The sequence below is a fragment of the Poecilia formosa genome, unplaced genomic scaffold (assembly GCF_000485575.1).
Source record: "Poecilia formosa unplaced genomic scaffold, Poecilia_formosa-5.1.2 Scaffold42, whole genome shotgun sequence".
NCBI lineage: Eukaryota > Metazoa > Chordata > Actinopteri > Cyprinodontiformes > Poeciliidae > Poecilia > Poecilia formosa.
In genome coordinates, this window is record NW_006799981.1 from 1465848 (window position 1) to 1489990 (window position 24143).

The 24143-nt window shown below is 39.5% G+C and overlaps 2 protein-coding genes across 3 annotated transcripts in view; one reads left to right on the top strand and one right to left on the bottom strand.

Moving 5' to 3' along the window:
• The first annotated feature begins 1495 nt into the window (after positions 1-1495).
• Positions 1496-5214, top strand: mrpl2 (mitochondrial ribosomal protein L2). Its single transcript, XM_007551475.2, has 8 exons — positions 1496-1829; positions 2062-2138; positions 2220-2391; positions 2948-3089; positions 3170-3285; positions 3375-3485; positions 4736-4809; positions 4900-5214. Exons 2-8 carry the CDS (start codon positions 2067-2069, stop codon positions 5107-5109), a joined length of 897 nt encoding a protein of 298 aa, XP_007551537.1. The 5' UTR covers positions 1496-1829; positions 2062-2066; the 3' UTR covers positions 5110-5214.
• A 1150-nt stretch (positions 5215-6364) lies between these two features.
• Positions 6365-24143, bottom strand: part of LOC103137645 (phosphofurin acidic cluster sorting protein 2) — a 50844-nt gene continuing 33065 nt past the window's right edge. The window contains exons 8-25 of one of the 2 annotated variants that reach the window (XM_007551476.2): positions 23869-23928; positions 21516-21667; positions 20644-20737; positions 19240-19323; positions 17477-17610; positions 17133-17265; positions 16916-17020; positions 15894-16000; positions 14889-15043; positions 14712-14822; positions 13605-13707; positions 13134-13166; positions 10047-10089; positions 9918-9960; positions 9634-9772; positions 9326-9549; positions 8493-8606; positions 6365-8386 (exon numbers count right to left, since the gene is read on the bottom strand). In XM_007551476.2, coding sequence (XP_007551538.1) covers positions 8271-8386; positions 8493-8606; positions 9326-9549; positions 9634-9772; positions 9918-9960; positions 10047-10089; positions 13134-13166; positions 13605-13707; positions 14712-14822; positions 14889-15043; positions 15894-16000; positions 16916-17020; positions 17133-17265; positions 17477-17610; positions 19240-19323; positions 20644-20737; positions 21516-21667; positions 23869-23928 — 1950 coding nt within the window. In that variant the 3' untranslated portion in view covers positions 6365-8270. The remainder of the gene's footprint in view (positions 8387-8492; positions 8607-9325; positions 9550-9633; positions 9773-9917; positions 9961-10046; positions 10090-13133; positions 13167-13604; positions 13708-14711; positions 14823-14888; positions 15044-15893; positions 16001-16915; positions 17021-17132; positions 17266-17476; positions 17611-19239; positions 19324-20643; positions 20738-21515; positions 21668-23868; positions 23929-24143) is intronic. The other variant, XM_007551477.2, reaches the window with a different exon arrangement.

Here is a 24143-nt window from a genome sequence, read left to right on the forward strand (position 1 = left end):
GTCTTGTTTTCTGTCCTGAAACTGTGGAAAAGTCAGAGGACTAGCTCCACTAATGGTAAAAAATAAAATAAAATAAAATAAAATAAAATAAAATAAAATAAAAGGATTTCTGAGGAAAATGTCAGAATTTACAATTATATCAATTGAATTTTAAATATTTTAGGGAATTCTGGGTCTAATCTCAAAATTTTTATTTTACTTAAGATAGGCACCTGGAAGTAACTAGCTTCGATGACACAAATGTGAGTTGTGCAGGAAAACTGCCCTTTTTTTCCCCATGTCGAATTTAATTGACTTTTAAATGTTGCAAATTAAAGTCAGAATTCTTGCTAAAAAGAAAAAAAATCATAGATTAAAATCATAAAATCAAAATTCAGAGATCAAAATCTTGATCAGAAATCAGAGGGGGGAGTCAGAATTCATTTGATTAGTATAAAAGACTAAAATATTACCCCTTTTTATCAACCACAAGAACACTGCTGGACAGTTTAAACACAAAGAAATGTAACATTTTATCCATATCATAACAGCACTTTTAACAACATTGTACTTTATATAATCTTACATACAATATTCAGTACGAGTATATATAAAGAAAAAACTGTCTTCTAAAGTGCTTATCAATGTTCCCAATCTTATGGCAGAATGAAATCGATACCATGACATTCTTGTGTAGTTCATCCGATTCGGAGCTTTTTCTGTGGCAGATATGTAGATGAGATCAGAATAATAATACTTTAGCACGCAGACTCTTAGAATTGAAAAGAATAAAACAATAAGTTTTAGTTTTTGTGATCCTGAAGGCTTGAAGCCCACATCTTCAGGTCGAGACAGCGCAAGGCTACCTCCTTGTGGCGGAATGGAAAATTTGCAGCGTTCAGAGAGTGGGTGTGCACCATTCATCAGCCGGCAGGGGAAGCGTGGTTTGCAATCTATTTCAAATAGTGAAACAGTCAGGGCATCATTGCGCTGTTGACTGATTTAAGCAAAGTTTGTGAAAATATATGATAGAGTATTAAACCTTTCAACCTTTCAAGGATGTGCATTTACCTGGCAAAGGTCGCCTACAGAAAGTTTTCAAAGCCTCCAATCTTGGGGTGGCCTTGGCAAAGCCACTGAAAACCAAAGACATCAGAACTTGTTTTGATGACCTCCGTAGAGGATAAGGAGGAAGGGCCAGGAGGGAGAGATGGAAATTTATTGTCCAATCAGCCACTCTATTAAATAAATTTAAACAGCAAAGCTACACGGTGGTCATTGCTTCACGTATCAGAAAATACCCGGCCTTCTCAATGATTATTTCATGTCATTGTGAGACCTATTTCATGATCGTTTTTAGGTTGTCAGTGATGAATGAAACAGTCAGCTCAGGTCTCTCTGGATGCCTCCTGTAGCCTCCATTTAAGAGGGGAGCTCCTCCCATTCCGTTTCTGAATCACCTCTGCCCGAGTCGTCCCCCGGCTGACTAGGAAGGAACAGACCCAACGCCTCATTGACAAACTACAGAATGATCATAATTCTCGATGTAAAAACGAATATTTATGGCTAGCTGAACAGAGAGCGATATGGATTTGTGACTTGTTCAACTAAGTATCTTACAAAACAAAACATTATTTTCTTCGGCGCTTTTGCTTACGTCATCAGTGCGAGACATCGCGTGCAGATCTGTGAAGGACGCTGAAGTTTGGGATGAAATAATTAAAAAGATTAAAAACATAGGCTGGTTGTTAAGCTTGTTTTGGGTTATGTGTGAGATTTAACTTAAAATCTCGGAAAAATCCAAAAATAAAACAGCAGAAAGCAAGAGGAAGGCATTCTAATCGGTGTCGGTAAGCTACTAATTCGTCAGTATTATCCCACGATGTTAAAATTCAAAAATATTGCCATAACTGATCAGGGATTAAAATAAAAATATTAATTTAGCGTACTGTACGTGTTTTAATGTGTTTGTATGGTTCTTAAAAATATAATTACAGCCTTGAAAACCTGATTTAAGATCGTGTTTATGGGAATACTCATGTATTTTAATGGTTTGTGATTGCATTCTCTCTCTCTCTCCAGCTATCATGGCGTTGTCATGTTTGACCCGAGCTCTGCGCTCTCTGACCCTCTCCCAGCCTGCTCTGCTCTCTTCACAGGTAAATAAATACTATTTCCCTTTTACATCCAAAGTTATCTTTCAACCAAGCGAGTTGTGCATCTCCTTTTTGTGTTTGTAGACGCCGGTCGTTCAGCTGAAGCTGGGAACTCTGGTGCCCAGTACAGTCAGTCAGTGCAGAGGCTTCCTGACCACTGCCTCTCTGAAGCACAACAGGGCGTACTTGAAGCAGTTGGATAAGTACACCATAAGGCCAATTGGGATAAAAAAGTCTGGAGGGAGAGATCACACAGGTTAGACTGAAGAATAATGTCATCTTCACCTTCTATAGTTTTTCCCCCCTTTTTATTTTTATTTTTTAGCATTTAGGTGAAAAATAAAATAGGATGTTTAAGTTATCTGAAAAGTCTGTACAGTGTTTATGTTTTGGTGTAGGATAGGGATCTGCAACATTTACAATCCAAAGAACAAATTTTGCCCTCATACCAGCTAAATAAAGCTTCTTCACCAATGTTACATGACTTTTTGAAAACTACTACTAAATCTACTACAGGAAATTTGTCATTTTTTCCAAGAACCACCCTTATTTTGTATTGTTAGCCTTCAAAAAAAGAAAATAAAAAGAAAAGCATAACTATGAATCTTTTCTTGTTAAAAACAGTGTGTTGACATTTGTGGAAAATTAATTGTGATCTGTTGTTGGTTGTACATATTGACAGTTTATTGTCAAACGTCTGAACTATTCCTCATATCAGCCTGTGCTAGCAGGCCTGCATCATTCCATTATTTACGTTTGTAAATTGTGTTTTTCTTTTGTGTGTGTGTTTCTTTCTGATCACTTATTTCCAGGAAAGATTCGCACACGGGGAATTGGTGGAGGCCATAAACAGAAGCACCGGTGGGTAGACTTCCAGCGATTACGCTATGAGCCCAACAAAGAAGGTCAGCCTTTTGAAGAGAAGGTTGTTGAGGTGCGCTACGATCCATGCAGGTGAGATCATTTCCTCATACTGAATTTCTGCTTAAAGAAAAAGAGATGAATTGTACTTATTTGTCTGTTTTTGTGTAAAGGTCTGCTGATATCGCTCTGCTAGCAGGAGGCAACCGCAAAAGATGGATCGTTGCAACAGAGAAAATGCAGGCTGGAGACATCATTAAAACATCTGGTGTCATTGGACGCATGGCAGGTCTGAACCACTTCGTCTCAGATTCTTGACGTAGTTGACGACATTTGGCTCATTTCAGGTAATATTAACATTTTGGAAACTCTTTGCAGTATCAGCAAATGAAGGGGATGCTTACCCACTGGGGGCTCTTCCTGTGGGGACGCTAGTGAACAACCTGGAGATTCAGCCAGGAAGAGGATCAAAGTACATACGTGCTGCAGGTACTCTGTAATTTGTGATTTATTTTAGTAGCACTGCATAATACAGCCTGTCAATTCCCAGAACCTATAAGATACTTTCTAGAAGAGTTACCCAAGTTCAAGGAAAGTAACCCAAGCCCCAAAAATTGACCTGGTAAATTTTGGGAAGTTTACCAGATCATTACCAGGTCATTATTTTTGGAAAGTAATAATCCATTAATTGAATTCTCTGAGAAAGCTGGTGAAGTAACATTTAAGTTCCACGAAGGTTCTGGGAAAGTTAAAAAAGTAACAATTACATTTCTAGGACCATAAGGTTTGTTGACTGTTTGAAGTAAAAATCAAGTTACAGAAAGTAACATTTATGCTCCAAGAACCATAGATAAAGTTCTGGGAAAATTAATCAGACAGAATGCAACCATCAGGTTAAAAAGGTTTTCTGGGAAAGTAACTATGTTCCAAAGAAGTTCTAGTAAAGTTCAAGGAAGCAACCATTATATTTAATAATTATAATGAAAAAGCTTAATGAAATAAGTTCACCATAGGGTTCTATGAATGTTTATTGGAAATAATTAAAATACAAAAGGTAGCGATTTGGTCCCTAGTGAAGTTCTAGAAAGTAGCCAGGGGAAGGTTAAGTTGCAGTATTTAGAAAGTAACAATTAACCACAAGGAATGTAACCATAAAGCTTAATGAACATTCAAAGAAGGTAATTAAGTTCTATGACTTTTTTCTGGGAAAGTAACAATTAAATGCCATAAGAGTTAAAAAAAATTAGACATTAAGTTACATAACTATGTATTAAATTTCATAAATCAAACAAAGTTTCTTGAAAGTTCGAGGAAGGTAACAATTAGGTTCTATGAATGTTTATTGAAATGAACAATTAACATACAAAGAGGAACAATTTGGTTTGAGGAAAGTCCTAGAAAGTAACCATAGCATTCTGATGGTTTCATTTTGTAACTGTAAAGTTTAATGAAAGTTCAGGGAAGGTTCTATCAAAGTCCATAAATATTATGGGGAAATTAAAATTAGGTTTCTGGAAAACTTAAAAACGTTAGCAAAGTTTCAGAAAGTAACTGTTGGGTTGCATAACAGTTCTGGGTTTTGATTAGTAAGTTCAAGGTAACATATTTCAGAAAGGAGCTGGTAGGTTACTAGAAAGTAGAAGCTGCTAGCGCTAGCCAAACTATTAATGATGTCATCTTCAAAGCATTTGAAACGCAACCAGTCATAATAATATAAACTCGTTTCATGTCGTTTTCAGGCACAAGTGGCGTTTTGCTGCGTAAAGTAAACGGGACCGCAATCGTTCAGCTCCCTTCAAAGCAGCAGGTTCAGGTGAGGTGGAACCACGTCGTCTTTTTACATAAATTTAGAACAATTTTCTGCTGTGATGTGAACTGAACGATGCTGTTTTGGTACACACAGGTGTTGGAAACCTGTATAGTAACGGTGGGCCGCGTGTCAAACATCGACCACAACAAACGGATCATCGGCAAAGCCGGTCGCAACCGGTGGCTGGGGATCCGCCCATCCAGCGGCTTGTGGAAGAGGAAAGGAGGCTGGGCGGGACGGAAGATTAAACCGCTACCTCCGATGAAGAGCTACGTTAACCTGCCATCGATCTCCGCCAACTAACACAAAATTACTCTGTATTTGGTCTGCAGGTGATATTTCTGGAAGAAAAACAACTAATAAAGACAAGCTGCTTGTACGGAAGATTAAAAATTTTATTAAACACAACTGCTTGTGAGAGCATGGAAAGAAAAAAAAACAATATAAAAATCCAAAACATATTTACATCTATAATAAAACATGCAGAGTAACCCATATTTTTTTTTTTAGTGGTAAATTTAAAAATACTGTCATGTCATCTAAAATAGGGTTTGTGCAAAGACACTGGGTGGCAGTTCAAGTACCAGGAGCAATGAGATGGCATGGTTTAACTGGATTCTGACCTGTTTTTGTAAGCGTAACACTGATATTTGAAGTTTCTTTTGCCGAGTTGTGGTAACAGAGTGAGCATGCCTGCTCATTGATCCAGCCTTGTAAAACACCCATATGCTACCTGTAGAACCGGGAGGGGAAAACTGAGGTTAAATACACTAAAGTAGGATTATAATTTGCTTATATGTATTAGGAAGGAATTAACCCATGTGGCTAGTTCCCTCAAAACAGCAAAACTGTGAGGAAGTATCTGGATTTCTGACCGAGAGTCGATACAGACTCCTTCAATAAGCAGGTTACAGGGAGAGACAGACGACCGGGAGTTCATGGGGTGGCAAAACGTTAGCCCATCAACACAAAGAAAACTTCTTTTGACTATACATATAGGTAGTGGTTTCCTTTTCAAATATAACATCTGAAACACTTTGAGCTAAAGTGTGTCCCAATTAGAGTTACTATGTGTATAAAACCACATGAAAGTGCATTACAAAGTGAGGGAAATGTATGAGAAATAACACAACAGTGTTTGTATTGTCGACTTCATAGTTAGGAGTTCTGGAAATATATTTGGCATTCATGTCAAGAAATAAAAGTTCACTATTTGTGCTTTCAATTTAGTGGAGGGGAATGGGGGATGGTTTGTGATTCACAATAGTATATCCTGTAAATATTTATATACAGTAATTTAAAAAAAAGCCAGCCTATCAAAGCTTTAAAGTCTTCACTTTATAAAAAGCAAACTCAAACAGAAGGCCCTTTGTCCAAAGAAAGGTTTTCCTATTGCGAAAGTTTTCACATAACGCTATTCAGGGAGTACCATCGAACGTTGTAGCACACCAATGCAGACACACAGGCAGTGGACTTGGACATCTGGCCAAACTCTGTAGGATTATCATAACTTTAAAAAGCAACTGAACACTTGCACAGCGCTCAAAACTACAGTCAAAGCATTGTTCAAGTCAGAAAAGCCAACTCTTTTATTTACAGTGCTTCACATGAACTCGATCACATTTATTGCCACGTTGCAGCTGCAAACTTCAGTGCATCTATGCGAGATATGGTATTCAAACTTTGTATTCAAACGTCCCTAAATAAAATGTAATGTAACTGGACGAGCTGGAGCTCACGTAGGAAAATCTGTTCAGATTTCGTCATGCATTCCAGAAATTTTACATTTATGCAAGAGTGCACAACAGAGCGATGTAGGGGATGTGGGAAAACATGGAATAAGGTTCAAAATCATCTTTTTGGCTTGCTGTGAGCACATCATCCCCATTGTGACACCTGGTGGCAGCAGCATTGTACTCTGGGAAGGCTTTTCTTCAACAGGGAGAGGAAGGCTGCTAAAGGTCAAGCTATTAGAAGGTGGCAGAGGCTCACAATCCAGCAAGACGACCCAATTTATTTAGCTGCTGTAACCAGGAAATGGATCTCTTCACATAGCTAAAAGCAAAGGAATCTGGGACGGCTTCCATTAAAACACATTGAAGTTTGTGGTTGCAATGTAGCGTAATGCGAAAAAGTCAGAGTACGAATACTTGGCACTGTATAACTCTCCCTCGCGCAACACTAAACCCCAGATCCTTGCAGTTTTTCTCCGACCAGCCACGGCGGAGCTGTACTCAAAAACACAACTGGTAACTGCTTAGTTAGGACATGCACCCATCTAAGTTGACGTTTGACCAAATATGGAGTGTTAACACTTACATAAGTCTAAATTAGTAATTCAGTAATATTAATACTGATCTCCACAGGGACCACAGACGCATTAAATGCACAGTTTCAGTTTTGAGAATCACACAATCTGAATTTTGGCTAAAGAAAGAGCTCTTGTGAACAGTCCGTAAAAACCAACTTTGGCACATCACTGCACAGTCCAGCATTAGCTAAAGTACTTCAGGTTAACTTAGCATATCTAGTCGAACGCAGGGTGGTTATGATTACTAGATAAATGCTTTTACATCCTGAAACGTGTCAGAGAAAGCTAAATTGAAACACCTGTTGGGAAACTACAACACGAGTCGTTCAGCTGCAACTAAATTTGGCGTTTAGCTGTCCAGGGTTGAAATAACGTTTTGTTTACCCTGCTTCTAAGTGGTTGTTACTGTACAGTCTGAATGCACTCACCAATGCTGACAGGTTACAAATATAACATAGCTACATTCATCATAGCTACCTTCCAATGTCTTTTTTTTTTGTCTTGATTTGCTTTAGTGTGCTTCAAAGCAACAAGGCAACAAGAACTTTGCGCTCCTTCCTACAAAAGTTTTTCAAAAGAATTAAAGGGACGAGTAAGAAAGCCGAGTTATAAGAGAAGGATTCCATCTAGATTCACAGCAATATTCCAACTTTCAACAGCAAACACAAACACGGTCGGTAACAATCTCACACACGCCACTGCACGTCACCATCACACTCCTCCATTGTCTATAGAGTAACAATAAATGTAGGATTTCACAGAAATAATAAAATGTTTAACAAAAATCAAAGTGCAAACACAGCTGCCATTACTGAAATGTGGCAATTTGTCAAAAACCTCAAAATATCCACAGATCTTACAAAATTGTTCTTTTTGTAGTGTGTAAAAAAAAAGAAAGAAACAAAACAAAAAAAACCCCCCAAAAAACAAAAACCCAAAACAGCAACACCCAACAACATCAAAAACATCAAACAAACGACATGAATTGTTGTATACTGAACACGTGGTTTTAAGTCTGTAAGATTTCCACAGGAAAACTTTTACTTTTTACTTCCGGGGGCCCTGTTGGGTTTGTATATAATTCTCTTTGCCCTCTGGGTAAGACAAGTGCAGCTGAGAGTCTGGTGCTGGGCCGGACGGTGGCCGGGCGGGGTCACACCGGCTTCGTGTAACCAAAGATTCCCACCGGGAAGTGCTTGACATGCGTTGGCCACTGGGCAGCGAGCTGGAAAAACTTCACATCGTTCCACTCCACGCCATCAATGTTGACTAAAAGGACCAAACAGTTGTGAGACAAATGCATAAGACTAGAAGTTGGTCTGCTGTTATTGCGTAAAATAAACAGCGGGTGGCAGTGCAGCCTAGAGCGCCTTACCTCTCAGCATTGTGTGTTGGTGCTTGGCTGTGCAGATCAACCTGCTGATGCCATCGATCACTTGGCTCTTAGAGTCCAGCTCTTTCTCCTTGGGCTTCTTGCTGAGAAAAATCACTGAGAAGGCAGAAAGCGTGAGCTCAGTCAGAGCAGGTTTACTCTACAAACTTTCTCCCCCCAAGCCTGGGAACTTAATTTACCGATATGACAAATATTTCTACAGAGATCAAGCTTTGAATACAAAAGCAGCAAAAACCACAAACAAGAAGGACGAATGAATGAATGAATGGTCAGATAGAAGAATAGATAATTGATGGATGAGAAAAAAATAAATAAATCAGAGCAGGTAAATAATCCAGACTGCATTTTTTCTTTCCAAACTCATCCTGGAGCCTATTTTCAAAAAGACAGTGTATTTTATTGGACTTGTTGGGCAGCATCTCACCTGCAGCAAACATTGCTTCATTACACTCAGTTTGGAAAACAGGGAGGCTTTGTCAAACGTGAACGAAGTAAATTACAAGCGTCATGTCTAAAATAAAGTGAATTATCCTGCAACATAGTCCCATTTTTGGCTTATAGAGCAATCTGATGCACAACTGTAGAGGAATAAAATCCAAGCAGTGTCTTAGCTCAAATCTTTCTTTTCAAAACATAGCAAGCTAACACCATCTAGAGTTGGTGAGACATAGATAACTAGCTAAATTGGTTAGATACCCTTGAAAGTACAATTTACTGGAAGTGTAAAACAACCATCTTTATTTCTGCGTGTGGAGCCTAAAGTCCAGCTTAAATAGCTAAATTCAGAGCTGCTAAATACCAATAGGTGAGCGTACCCTTCTTGTTCTTTTCCTTGGTGACCACGGTCATGGCCATGCTGGGTGGAGGAGTGAGTTCCCCTCCGCAGGGCAGGCGGCTGACTTGTAGCGACCGGAAGTTGCACTTGAGGGTGTTCTTCAGTCCCACGTCCCTCTTCTCGCCCTCTTTCTTCTTCTCCGAGCCTTGCCAGGTCCAGTAGTCCACCTGGAGCCCCATAACCTCACTGCCTGAACACGGAGAGCTACAAGGGAAGAAAGCGAGGTCAAAACAAAACAAAACAAAACAAAAAATAAAACGAAAGCCAGTAAAACATGATGCTTTGTACCCAGCTCCTGACAGGGCAGTGGACACAGAGGGAGACTGCGGTGGGGTACTCCCAATCTCCTTCCCATACGGGCCAGCCGATGGGAGCGGTGGGGAAGACATGATGCTGGTATTGCCTCCCATCGCATCATCAGAATCCACTGTGAGAAATAAAATAAGTACATTAAGTCTTGTCTTATGAAAATAAAAAATAATGTCTTCATATTTTGAACAAAAAAAAGCTTAAACATTTACACACATCAAAGTCCCAAATATGATCAAATCTAAAATAAAATAGTTTCCTACTTGAGGTTGAAAGGCTTTGCTCCACTATTCCAACTTTCACAACCTGCAAGAGCAAACAGGCTTCAGTGTGAAAACACAACAGACATGTCTCAACCGTAACGCATCTGGAATGGAAAAGCGAATCCTTACCCCAATAAATGGCACAAATTTCTGACAGGAATCCTCATCCGGGCTGTGAGGAGAGAAAGAGCGAGAACGCTGTGAGGGTGGGAAAAGGTGTCTAAGCATTTCAACAGTCCAAAGGTGCAAAATGAACACTCAATGCTCCTGGAGGAGAGATGGCTTAGGAATGGCTTTCACCATGTCCCTTCGTAGCTGAAATGACTCAGGTGGAATATGGGATTTTAACGGGAGGGGATGTCACCTTACAATGAGATGAAAATGAAGACCGCTCCTTACAACCGGAACTAAAGAGAGCATTTCATGTTGGCTCAAAACCTCTTCAAACAGTTGGGATTATTTATGGATTCTTAAGCAATGAGTAAAAGGAAAAGCTCTACCAATGCATGTCTCTGCAGAGATTAAAACAAAAAATACGGAGCCTCTCATTAAGATAAACAGAAACCCAGGCAACAAAAGAAAAAACCAAAACGCACTCAAGACAACCAGGAGGTAACAGTGCAACTCCTAAACTGACTGGGGAATCGCCAGCAGGAGTTGCAACACATCTGCAAAGCAACTTCCTCAATGGATGGTTTCAACACAGTGGTGCTCTAAATCTGTTTCAGGAGATTTTAGTAAGAAAGAAAATAACCAACCAAAGTAACAGTGCTGAGAAGCTTCACACATCATGAACTGAGCAGTTGTTAAACACATTGCAGCACCCACCTATCACTGCCATTCCTAGTTAACATGGGTCTAAAAGCATTGTTTTCACTGAGCGGCATATGTCACCGGTGCTGTTCGCCACTACGTCTGTTTCCACTGTAAAAACAGCCGTTACCAGACCCATACTGCACCATTCCTGGGCCTCCTTCAGTGGTAGGTTCATAGGACGATGGTACGGTACGGTAGGGGCGGAGCTTTCCATTGGTTGGGAGTCAGAAAAGCATAACTGCTTGAGACATACTCGTGCGTCATGTTTGTTGTTGCACTGGAATGACGCCATGCTAGCATGACGCCTGCCCCGCGACAGTCCTGAGTACGCCAGACCATAAAATACCTCTGCCATAGAGCTCAATGGAAACGGGGGATAAGTGACTCCAAGATACCACTCTGCTGCAGTGAACTTTGGAGATTTATTAATTTTTCATCGCTGGTATCATTCTCTAAATTTTATTATTGTTTTGATTGAACACATGGTCAAGAACAGGCAATCTTGTAGACATTTGCTGATTTACAAAGATCAACATTGTACTTATAACAACTATTTCATCATTTTTCTCCTGCTGAATAAATGTACTTAAAGATCGTTTTTCCCTCAGCTGTTCTGGTTCAGATTATGGTACTGTGATAAAGGATGAGTTTATTTTTTCACGTTACCACATAATTATGGAGGCCCTGCCTATGTGGTAAAATCTTCCACTGAAGAATCAGCTGTAACATTATGACTGCCTACCAGAAGTACACTGGTTTCCCTTTTCTTGCCAAGACAGCCCTGATGAACTCCACTAAACCTCTGAAGGTGTGCCATGGTATCCACCAGTGGGTTCTTAAACCTGTGTAAGTAGAGAAGTGGGGCCCATCGGGCCTTCTTCACATGGGGGAATTGAAGTGAACACCTCAAGCTCACTGTGCTTCACCCGGACTCATCGGCACCCTTCACATTTCTATCAGAACCAGCAATTTGAGCTACAGTAGCAGTAGTTCTGAAATTTTCATCAAACCATCACAATCTGGCCCTTGTCAAACCAACACTTGTTGATGTTTCGTGGATCTTAACTTTCAGGTTGAGAAGCAGGAACAACCTCCATCTCTACGTCTATTTGAGGACAAAGTCTTCACTCGCTGCCTGATGTTTGATGCTTATCCTGGGAAAATACCTCCTCAGGAACACTTCACACCCCAACCACGGCCTGGACGCTACCCTCAGGTAGACAATACTGTAGCCTGAGGCGCAGGTTCTTAGGAATTGTTTTTCAGACTGTTGGACAGTAAAATAGCTGCTTTTTTGTACATTACTTTACAAGTTTGTGAAAAACATATCAGTGCAATCAACATTTCTCTTGTGCAATGATTGGATATTTTTTTATTTTTAATACTTGTTATTGATTTTAAATGTATGTGTTTTTATGAGCTAGTGAAACATAATCTTGTTTTGTACTGTTTCTTTGAAGTGGTGCTGAATGACAGTTTTTCTTCTTGTGTTTTGAATATCCCACCTGCAAACAGGTGCTATGAGGAAGAAATAATCGGTTCTTTACTCCACCTTTCAGTGGTCATCATGTTCCTTATTGATGTTCCAACAGTTCACAAAGCAGGGTCTTTTTCAGTTATTTTCACAGCATTCATCAACATACATGTTAGTATTTAGGTTTCATGCATTTCCAAACAACATTGGTCATTTAGTTTTCGGCTATTTGATATATTTTTTTGTGTGACTTTGTTTATGTATCTTTGTGAGTTTTTGCCACCTCATCCATTAAGTGATCGCATATCTATCTTGCTCTAAATGGCTCATGTATCAACATAATTTGCATATATTCAGCCAAATTCAATGTTCTAAAATATGTGTGCATTAAGTACAAAATATTCTCAAAAATTGTAAAAATGTCTCGCATTATTTCAGAATCAAACCAGGTGTATCAAAGTACACTTCAGATGCGAACAACTGAAGAACCGTCTTTCTGCAGGTCAACTGGGGTCATAGGATCATGAATTTAGTCACACACAGCTGAAAAAGCAGAAATAGATAAACAAAAATGTGACAAATGGTTTGACTCTTCTACCTACAGATGGTCCCGCCTTCAAAGAAAGCACCTGCTTCTCACAGTCTTTGCGATTCTTATGGTACTTTAACGCTGGCTGCGTGTTAGAACACCAACTTCATTTTTTAAAGGCTTGTCTTAAAGGTTGTTAGGCAAATCGTCACAGCAACAACACAGACGACAGAGCAGGAATCAAAGTCACAGCAAACCAGAGACACGGGTCAGGACAAAGTGAAGTCAGACGTATAATAGTGTGTGAAAAGGGAAATGTAAAGACACAGCGAGGAGCTTAGGCCAAATGGAGGAGAGGGAATAAAAAAGGTCAAACAAAAAGAGCCGAGTTAGATACCTGATATAAAAATCAAAATACAGACTTCTTTTCCTTGAAAGCAAATCAAAGAGGGAAAGGGGGAGGAGAAGGAATGCAACAGTTAAAAACTGTGTTGGTTTTAGAACCTGCTGACCAATTGGAAGCTGTGCTCACTAAGACGGGAAGGGTGGTTTAAAAACAAAACAAAACAAAACAATAGGTACAAGTTTTTGTTAATCTTCCTGTCAATTTCAGAATCCACGTTGGGCTCTTCCAATGTATGTCATCACAAAAAAGCAGTTCAATATGCAAAAGCTGAATGTTTGTAAGCAATTCAAGCACTGCCTTCATGCAGTTTAATGGATATTAACTTTAAGAGCTCGAGTTGCAATGATGGTCAGAATTAGAATTAGAAATTATATTTTTGGATTGCATAAAAAGCACAGATATAAACATGCATACAGATGCTGCATGAATATGGTTGAAAACACGCAGGTAATCCAGGTTTACCTCTTCTGTTTGTAGGTGAGCATGGCTTCTGAGATGGGGAACTGGTGGGACACGTTGGCACCGGCTAGATACTGAATAATTCGTCCTGCTACATCTATGTTGTCTGTAGGGGAAAGAAAGACGGATCATCAATAAAGAGAGAGACGGATGAGCGCATGGTGCACACACCACACCAGTCCACATTCTTATTTCAATAATCAATTCATCGCGATTAATCGTTTTAGCCTTAGATAAGTGGAACAGATCGACTGATAAATCTAGGCAATGGATGGATAGATGTGCATCTTTTAAGTAGAATCCAGCATAAAAGTCTTGAAATACAAATATTTCTCCTTCCTCACATTTTTCTGAACTTTCTAGAACAGAGAGAGAGCCTGAGTTCTACATTCATGTCAGATCAACAAGAGTCTACATCTCCACATACATCAGATTGCTTGGAGACTGAACATTAATTATTTACAGTCTTCCAAATGTGGGTTAATACAGACAGGCGAAGCACACATCTGACAGACTGCTTAACAAATAAAAGAGTGGTGGGTTGTTAAAGCAGCTTCTGTTAAGGATAAAAGATTTGGAGAAAAAAAGGATGCCAAGCCTTCCTGCTTTCATTAGCTCCTTAGCGATGACTCAACACGATGTGAGAAAAACTGAGACTCTCTTTGAGGTTGAAATTAAGGAAGATAAAAAGCGGAGAAGGATTTTGGTAGCCGGGCTCGTTGATACTTTAGAAGTGATCATGAGACAGTGGATTAAAAACGATTGGATGAGTGCAGTCATACGTTCATGTTCAAGTTCACAAACAATAAATCGCTTCTAAAACAAGCAAAATACAAAGTCAAAGAAAAATACATAAAATATGTCTAATATGAAAAAAAAAAAAAAGATGTGTGATGCTATTTTAACCTGGTTCTTAAGATGTTTTGCAGGGTGTGAAAACACTACCTGATCAAAAACCATCTGCTGCAACAGACAGAAATCCCCTCCTGTGTTCAGCAGCTCATGACCTGAGCTCTGACCCAGTTTCTCAGTTTCTTTCCCTTTCAAGTTAGCTGCGCATTAGACACACAGACTTTCCCTTCAGCCCGAGTCTGGAGCGTCGAGTCCTACCTGACGTGGGCCGTTCCGTCCTGCAGAACAGCTCCCTCCAAGCCGTGTCCATGAAGATGTTGTTGAAGCGGCTATCGAAGGAGGCCACATACTTCGCCAGGGGATGGGAACCTGCATGCAGACTCGGTTACATACATGCGGCATCTTCAGGTTAAATCTCAGCTCCGGTCGACGTACCGATGGGAATAACGAGGAAGCGTATGTAACTGAGCCAGTCCGGGGTTTTATTGGCGAGCTGCTCCACGAAGAACCTCAGGACGGTGCTGAGGTAACTGTGGTCGCCTGCAACGGCCACTTTTATTGTCGGTGGTGTCTGAGCGTTGCAGTTGCAGCTGGAAGGTGATAAATAAAGGAGGCAGTGAGTTAAACAGAAAAAAACAAAACAAAACTGGCTTTAAGAAATGTAGGTCAGAGATGTTGTGTGAAAAATTAAAGCCTGCCTGAAAGAAAGATTTGTATCTCTACAGGATTGTTGCTTTAAAAACAGGTCAGCTTTGTTATTTTCCCCAAAGAGCCACATTGTATCAAACAGATTTTACAGCACTGAGGGCTTAAAAGTATCTGCAAGACTTTTTCAACTTTATTTAAGCAGCTCTTTTGATCCTGCCACTAAAAAAATCTTTATAAATAGTGTTACCTTTTTAAGTCCAGCTGAAACTGGACCCTCCAGCTAAATTAAACCAAAAGAAACGAGGTTGGAATTCCTCATTAATGATAAGAGACTTTTTGTCATCCAGTTATTAGGCAAAGACGTCATTATATCAGGGTGCTCTATACAAGATCAATATTTATAAAGTACAGTATTTTTATTGTTATGCTGATGACATTCTAAAATATTTCCCCTTTTCATTTTGACTTTCTGTTTGAGGTTATAAAAAATAACCTTGCCTAAAAATGACTTGAAAGCTTGTGGAGGTGACAAGCAGAGACGACGGATTTAGAAACAGACGAACACTGAAAACGGCAACTCGTCTGAAAACAGCAGATTTTCAAACGACGGCTGCACAAACAAAAACACATCAGCCAGATGAGCAGAAGCAACCTGGAATCTTCTGAGGAGAAGCCTCCGTAAACAAACGCAGATTGGCAAGATTTAATCCAAATTAGGGAGGGGAATAACACTCCCTGATTAAACGTTTCATACAAACAAAGCATGTATGTGCACGTGTGCAGGCGACTCACAATCTCTGGATGCGCGTAACGATGGTGTTGAAGGCAGCCTGCACGTCGGCAGCAGAGCACGTGGAGACAATGGGCTGGCCCTGTTCATTGAGCAGGTCGGCTACGTACTGCACAGAAACGCACATGAGAGGGACACAATGGGTTAATGGGTAAGCGAGACTGCGTCTGAAGGACAGCAGAAGCAGGACAATCTGAGAAACCTCCTGCACAACCAATGCATGAAAGACACGTCGGATTGTACCACAACCCAACGTTGCTCACAAATAATGTGAGCCAACGTCGGGTTGGCTCACATTATGACACATAATGTGACTAAATCATGCTCTTTGTGATCCCTGTTTCTATAAGAAGGGTTTCTACAGATTATTTGTGTCAAAACTATCATTTATTGTGATACATTTCTTATCATGATTTATTGTTGTCACAATAAATTCCAATCAACAATGTTATGTGTTGTTGAGATTATTATTTGTACTATTTTTTCCACTTTTTGTTCAATGAGAGCATCAATAAATGTAAAAATAGGATTAAATGTTTAGTAATATAAATGACACTATTTTATGTGACTAGTATCCTAAAGAAGCGTTTTACAAATGTTTATGTTTTTATTTGCGTTTGTGGGGCCATGATTGTTGCATCATGCACTCACAGCCATACATTTACAAAAGAGTAAAATAGTTCTTATTATCACTTTTACTGTTATCACAATAGCACCATAAAGTATTGAGATAAAACTTTAATTCCATATCACCCATCCATAGTCAAACTTCTTAAATCCCCAGACAATAATTTTCAGATTTCATTGTCAATAACTGACTGTTTTTCTTGTTAAAATACAAAGGATTTTGATTAATTTATATGCTTTTGCAGTGGCAAGGCTTTAAATAGAAATGGTAATTTCTATAAGAATTCAGATAAGAATTCTGAGTAGAAGATGAAGAAAACTCAGACTATAGAAACCCAGTGCTATTTTATGAACAGATTAAAAGAAGTTCTGAAATGTTATTTAAGGAAAAACACACCTGTCCTTGCCACTCTGTAGTGTTAATGAGAATGATGCTCTCTGGTAAGCGTTCGTCTGAGATGAGGATCTGGTTTAGCTGGTCGTACACGGACTTCCTGGGAACCTTGGAGAAAAACGAGGAGCAGAGACTCTGAAACTGATACAAGCACGTGCATCAGCCAAAAAAAAACGGAGACAAAGACCCGTTAATGTTTTTACAGAAGAGCGACGCTTACCTGCGCTATAAGCCGGGAATCTGGGGAACACTCGCTCTCCATGCTGCTGGTCCTGTCGCTCTGAGCCTTGGAGTTCTGCCTGTCTTTCATGGAGGTGCTGCGAGGACGCCTCTGCAGCCTGTTCTCCACTTTACTGAGAATGCAAAACGCAACCAGCTCAAAACGTATGACCGGCAGAGAGAACAAGAAATCTAAGAATCTGGACTCAACTTGTGAATAAAAAAAGGAAAGCACCTATTCCACATGGACTCATTCTGGTTAACTTGCATAGTTAGATGCAGATGTTGGGTTGAGTAGGATCGGATTATTGTGTTTATTCTCGGATGCAGTGGTGAGCCGCTCACCTGGGTGACATGTGGTTTTGTGACTCTGTTTTGCAGAGTTTGCCGACGGTGCTGGGGATCCGTTCAGTGTTGACATCCCAGCTGTTAGCCTCCCCGACTCCAGATCCACTGTTTTCTGTCTCTGGCTCCTGGACCTGAAATAAAGAGGAGGAGTAACCAGAGTCATTAAGCATATTTCATAACCAGATTCCATACTTTTCTATTTTCCAATCTTCAACTCTTTTTTTTAGCTCGTTATACAAGGACAAATACAAAAGTTCATTAATAAATTAATTTCTACAGCGACCAAACTATGGCTGCATAACATTAGGAAAACATGTGATATGTGACAGTAATACTGAATGTTGTGATGATTATATGGACTTGCAATAAATAAACAATAATCGAATAATTCAATGTCTATCTTTCTGCATTTGGTTCATTTGAAACACATACCTCATATTATGAACAAACAATTGAGTTAATGCAAAAAAAAGTTATTTATTTATTTCCATCTAAACAAGGTTTCATTGAAAAATTAGCTTCTAGCTTACATCTGATGTTTCAGAATGGAAACAACTTAGCTGTAGTTTCTTTATGACTTCACCACCGCAGCACGTCTTTACCCTCAAAATCTTTTAATGTTGAATCAAAAAAGTGTTTAGTTAATAATAAAACGTTAGCTAATAATTAACATTTATAGCAGTTCAGGCAGTTCTTAACAATGTGTGCAAAGATTCACACATTGAGAGAACAATACATTTGTGATATGTTAAGTGGCACTAGCTTAGAACTGCAATGCAAAAAATCCATAAACCAAAGTGGAAGGAATGTGGGCAAATAGATGAATAAAGAAAAAAACTAACATATTTTTTAGATAATGAGACAGGCAAACAGTCTGTAAATCTTGTGAAATACTGGGAGTTTTCAAAAGAACAACATGATAGTTTCTAATATCTTCATCTAATAGCTTTTGAAATTACATTTATTTTAGATTTCTTAATTCTCCCTAAGCCTAGAACTTTTCATTGCATAAAAGTCTCAGTGTATTATCAGATAATTTAAACAGGTTTATGCATTTTATTTTATGACCTAACGAGAGCAAAATGACATTTAAGTCGGTGTCCCTTTTAAGCCCAAACGGCTTGGATTTGACCCAAAATAAATAATGGAAGTGATATCTGAAACAAATTTTTAAATTTTTAAAAGTAGTAATTTTTCTTTCTCGTTAATAAGCTTTATATTGGAAAAACATCTTTTACGGGAATCAAACCTAGCTCATTAATCTCCAGCAGTGTCTGCTCTGTCTACCAGGGGATCTGGAGAACAAAATAAGATGTTGCTCGTGTCTTTGCATGGCTCAAGTTGCTGAGGGTTTTTGGCAATTCCAAATGCCCGTCGTGACGAAGGAGATAAAAAGCTGTGGTTTGTTAGCAGCTGGCTGAAGAAACGTCTTCGATATTCACTTCAAATTGGTTTAGTGAAGCAGATTGCTGAGACGGCCGCCCTGTGCTCGGAGGGGGAGCCACGGCTGAATGAAAAAGGTTAGGCCGACCCAGCAGCAAGAAAACAGCAGGAAACTCAGGGAACTCTCTCAGTCCTCATCATTCAGAGTTATCTTTGTCTGCCCTCTCACACTCCCTCTCTTTGTTTCTTTTTCTCAAAGGCCCGAGGGAGGAGGAGGCGGTGAAGTGAAAAGGGAACGGTTGGAAGGAGTAAATGTGAGAAAGAGATGCTCCAGAGGGGTTTGGTTTAAATTATGTGCCGCCGTTCCAAAAACATACCCCAACAGACGTTTCTGTGATGCTGTCATCTTGATATCGACTCCCCTGGACTTTACATCTGTCCACAGTCAGAAAGTCTCCGCTCTGCAGGGGGGAGAAAAAAACACACACACACACGGCTACATTAGATTACATCCTCCATGGAGGAAACTTTGTAGTTTTTCAGATAGTTCCCAGGATTCCTACATGTGTTTGACAAGTTTTCAAACTTTTTCAGACTCAAATTTCCAGAGTTTTGAAGTATAAATACAAAAGTTTGCTTTAAATTTACTGTACATGTTGCTACTGTATATAGATAATCTGCACACAATGAATGAATAAATGAATGAATGAATGAATGGGTGGGTGGATGGACTGATGACATAAAAGTGAATGAATATAAAAATGGACATAAAAACGGAGCTAGATAAGAGATAGAAATGGATGGATGAATATAAAACCCACGTGGATGGATGGAAGGATGGGTGTAAAAATGGAGAGATGGATTCATATAAGGAAGGAAGGATGGACGACGGACGGACGGACGAATGGATGATTTACACAATGTAACAGAAAATAAAGTCTGGAAATACAAAATGTTTTCCACATTTTTTGTACTTTCCCAGACCTGTAAATGTTCATGTTTTTGTCAAATCCCATATTTTTCCAGACTGTAGTATCCTCTGTGACCTAAGTGTCTAATAGTCGTGCTATTCACCGCATTAATTTCACCCACACATCTAAGCCTGTTTGCGTGCTCAGAGTTAAGCCATTAAAAATATCCCTGTGCGTCTTGTAACATCTGGGTTAATTCATTTCAGTCTGAGATCAAACAACTTTCCTTTCTGGCTGCGAGACGTGTTTATGAAGTTCCACTGCAACACAACAAAATATGGGACTACAGAAGCCTGCGATGCTTCGGGCTATTTTATTACAAGCTCAAATGGATTCCCAGATATTTATAAACGCCCCCCACCCCTCCCTCACATCGTTGGATTCAACATGCCTCTCCTGCCCTGCCTGTGTTGTTCTAATGGTCCATAAATCTGGGAGTAGGAGTTCAGGGCCACTCCATCCAATCTTCCTCATGGAGCATGGGAGCATAGTTGTGTCTAAGCGCGTGTGTTGATGGTACTGAAAAGGTCATCTGGTGACACTCCCTATAAATACTGAGAGCCTGCAGGGGTGGACAGGGCGAGGACTTAAGTCTTCATCCTGTCCTACTAGTGGCTGCATTGCACTCAAGCTCGAACTCTGATTCCCTCGACCTCAATGAGCCGAGAGCTTACATTTAAACAATAGCTTCTTTTTTTTTTTCTTCTTCTTTACATAGGAACCTATAAAACAAATGAAACTGAGCTCTAATGATAAACAATGAGCCTGGAAGACAGTTTGTTCATACGTGGTGATTAATTATCAACTTACAGGACAGGATAATTCTCTCTGCTGACTTTTTTGGCTGTGTGTGCTTCCGATCTCTGTCTGGGAGCTGGAGTGAGACATTCCTTCAAAGAACGGCCTAAAAAAAAAAAAAAAAGACGATATTTTAAATATTAGGAGTTTAAAACTAAGGGACACAAACTCTTCCGCTCAGCCTCGGTTCAACAAGGGAAACAAACTTAGAAGAATCTTATCTTGTTACATTACGGGGAAATCTTCTGATAAAATGAAACACTTTTAAATATTAGGCATTAAATGTAAATATTCCCAGTACAGATTTACAAACAGCAGAAGACAGCAACATCTGCGTCGTGTGGGAGAAATTGAAGACAAATACAAAGATAAACTGACTTTTGAATAGTTTCACCGAGAAATAAAGAAGCCTGTAATAATACCAGGCGTTTAACAGTACATGTGATTTATGGTGCAGTACGTACATTTTCTGATGAATTAATGCTAATTATATTTTTTATGACACCAAGCAAATAAAATTAAACCCTTAAATAAGAAGACTTAAAAAAAAATGAAACACCTTTGCCAGTGCAGGGGCTCAAACAAAAGCAGCCTATTATAAATGTCTAACAAGTATATTTTTTGTCATGAGAATTGGACACATTAAAAAAATTAGACTTTGGTTAAATTGTTTGGGTTTTAATTTCAAGTAACAAGTGAAACACAGAACAGACATAAAACCTAGATAACGTCCAAGGCTGCTCTGACTTCATGCAGCCAAAATCTATCAAGTCCATTCAGTTGCTCTTAATTCTGGTGTTCCCCAAGGTTCTGTACTGGTGTCTTCTCTATTTAACATCTGTCATGGTAACATTTTTATAAGTTGGGCTTTAAGAAAAACGTACTTGAGTTTGGGCTTTGGAGTGCTCAGTACACTCTCGTTGTCCTCCATCTCTGGCCCGCTGTCGCTCTGGTTGTACACCTCCAGACTGTCGTAGAGCAAATCCAGATCCTCTTCAACCTCCTGGGTCTGGTCTACTGGGTCAGAGTCTAGCACCTACCACACACACACACACACAAACACACACACCTTTAGTACCCTACAGACACATATTTGTCTTCATAGCCATGGCTTCAAGAAGTGTAAAAATCTAATGTTGGTTTAGACTTCTGGACCAAGGAAGGCCAATAAATTCATACTTTACTTTTTTTTTGTTTTTTTTTAATGATAGTTAAAAGGTAGGTGAGTGCTGAGGTGCTGCACGGTGGGGATTTATATCATAGGAAGTGCACACAGGCAGGCTTGTGGACTAATCAGGTGATTAATGCCACTCCATAAGAGCAGAAGCTGGCGGGAAGCAGATAAACAGTCTGTCCCCCCGCCTCCTTCTGCCTGGGTATTTATAGAGCTGAAGCCTTGCACATTACCCAGGCACAAGGAAGAGATTAGTGACAGTGAACGTGATAAAAGATCACTGGGCCACCTGGAGGTTTCAGAGCCATCCAGAAAAATACAGCACTGAGGTAGCTGTGAGTGAACATCGTTAGACATACAGCGCCTCCCAAAAGTTAGAATGCCCCTTGATATTTTTCACCTATAATCTTGTTAGAACTACAGACTTACATGTGAAGTGTGAGGTGTACTTGTGTTTAGCCCTCCTCAGTCAACACTAAATGGAGCTCTTCTAGGCGAGGAATTTTTCTGTTCGTTCGTCTTTTTCGCCAAACAGCTCAAGCTCTGACATATTAGATGGAGAGTGTCTCACGGGCCCAATTAAAGTCTTTTCACATATTCACAACCGCCTTTAGGTCTGGATGATTTTACGTCACGATGCTTTGCTCTAAGTCATTCCATTATAGGAATGGCTGTAAATTTACTGTAAATTTTTACAGTAAATTGTTGTACTGTAGCACAAACCTCTACCACAGTTATTTTTAGGGGTGCACCAATAAATCGGCCTGGGTTTCCTTAAGTTTAGGAGACTGGCTGACATGTGAAACCAATATTATTCACTCATATTATGCAAAGGTCAGAAAAATCAGCCAATGCCCCCTTTTTCTTTGCCATGAGAGAGGGCTGACTGACTCACCCACACACCAGGTCAGGTCTGCACGTACACGGTTAACAATAGTCACTCCGCCGTTGCCAACTTAGCAACTTTTCAAACAAAAATCAGCATCAGCCAAAATCAGAATCAGATCAACCAGAAAACTGCAACTGGTTTTACTACTAGTTTTATTTTGTATTTTCTGCACCCTCTAACAGCTTCTGCCTTGTGTTTAACTCCATCCAGCTTCCCTGTCCTTCCAGCAGAACTACATCCCACAGCATGATGCTGTCACAATAGTGTTTCACAGTGTGCAGTGTTAGCTTTGTATCTGATAAAGTGTTTTGCATAGGTAAAAAAAAAGTAATTAATAAACAGCCCAAGTCCAGTCTGACCATGTAGGCTGTTTCCCCCCCCCATAGCTTGTGGCAAACCGAACACAGGAAAGCTGTAACTTTCTTCTTGCCACTCAGACCTATTCATCAGCTCTTTGTAGTGTGTGAATAAGTGTTACTATTTGGATCGTCTTGGATCTCTGCAGCTCCTCCAGAGCTCCCATGGGCCTCTTACGCTACTCTAATAAATGACCTGTGATACGAATATTGCAATTTACCGATAGACAAAAAAAAAAGGAAAAAAAAGAGGAATACAGTTTAACAATGTTTGACTTTCTTCCTATAGATTTTACATTTTACAACCTGGCTATGCTCATTCTAATAGTTTAATATAGTTTAGATTCGAGCGAACATCTGAATCTTACTCCAAAAAAGAGCTAAATTTCTCACTTTTAACCTTTTATACAACGTCTTCAACAGAATCCACAGAAAATAATACTCTAAAAAGTAGATTAGTCATTCATTTGTTATAAGAAGTAATTAGTTAATCAAGCTGTAAATTATTTCTGTATGAATCACATCTATGGGGAATGTATGAATCAGACATTAATTAGCTGCAACAATGCCCGTAACCTTGTTTTTCTTCTACCTTTCACTGCTCTGCAGTAAAAGACTATTCAGGCAGTCAATGCCGGGATAATTTTCTGCTGCCTCAATGGCAATATAATAACTACAAGCATCACAGCTGACTAACTTGAGACCACATAACAGTCTGGCTGAGAACACAGAAACAACCCAGCAAACCTTTTCTTTGGTGCTAAAAAAGATGCTTGTTTGGGCAACAACTAAAAAAACATAAAGCAGCTGTAGCTTACCTCGTCTGTAACCTTGAACCTCTTCAGCAGAGCAACAAATTTCTGCTTAAAGTTAGGTTGCTGTAAGAGAAGACCAAAATAAAAAAAAGGTGTAAATATGAGCAAAGGAAACTGCTGAAATAAATCTCACATTTAACAACCATCTGAGCGAAGCTTGGATTTATAAATTATCCTTGTTACCAACTACTGGATTACTTATTTCATGCAAAGGCCATTATAGTCAGTTCAGCGAGCCCACATTGGTCATTTACATGCTCATCCACATCCTGCTAATG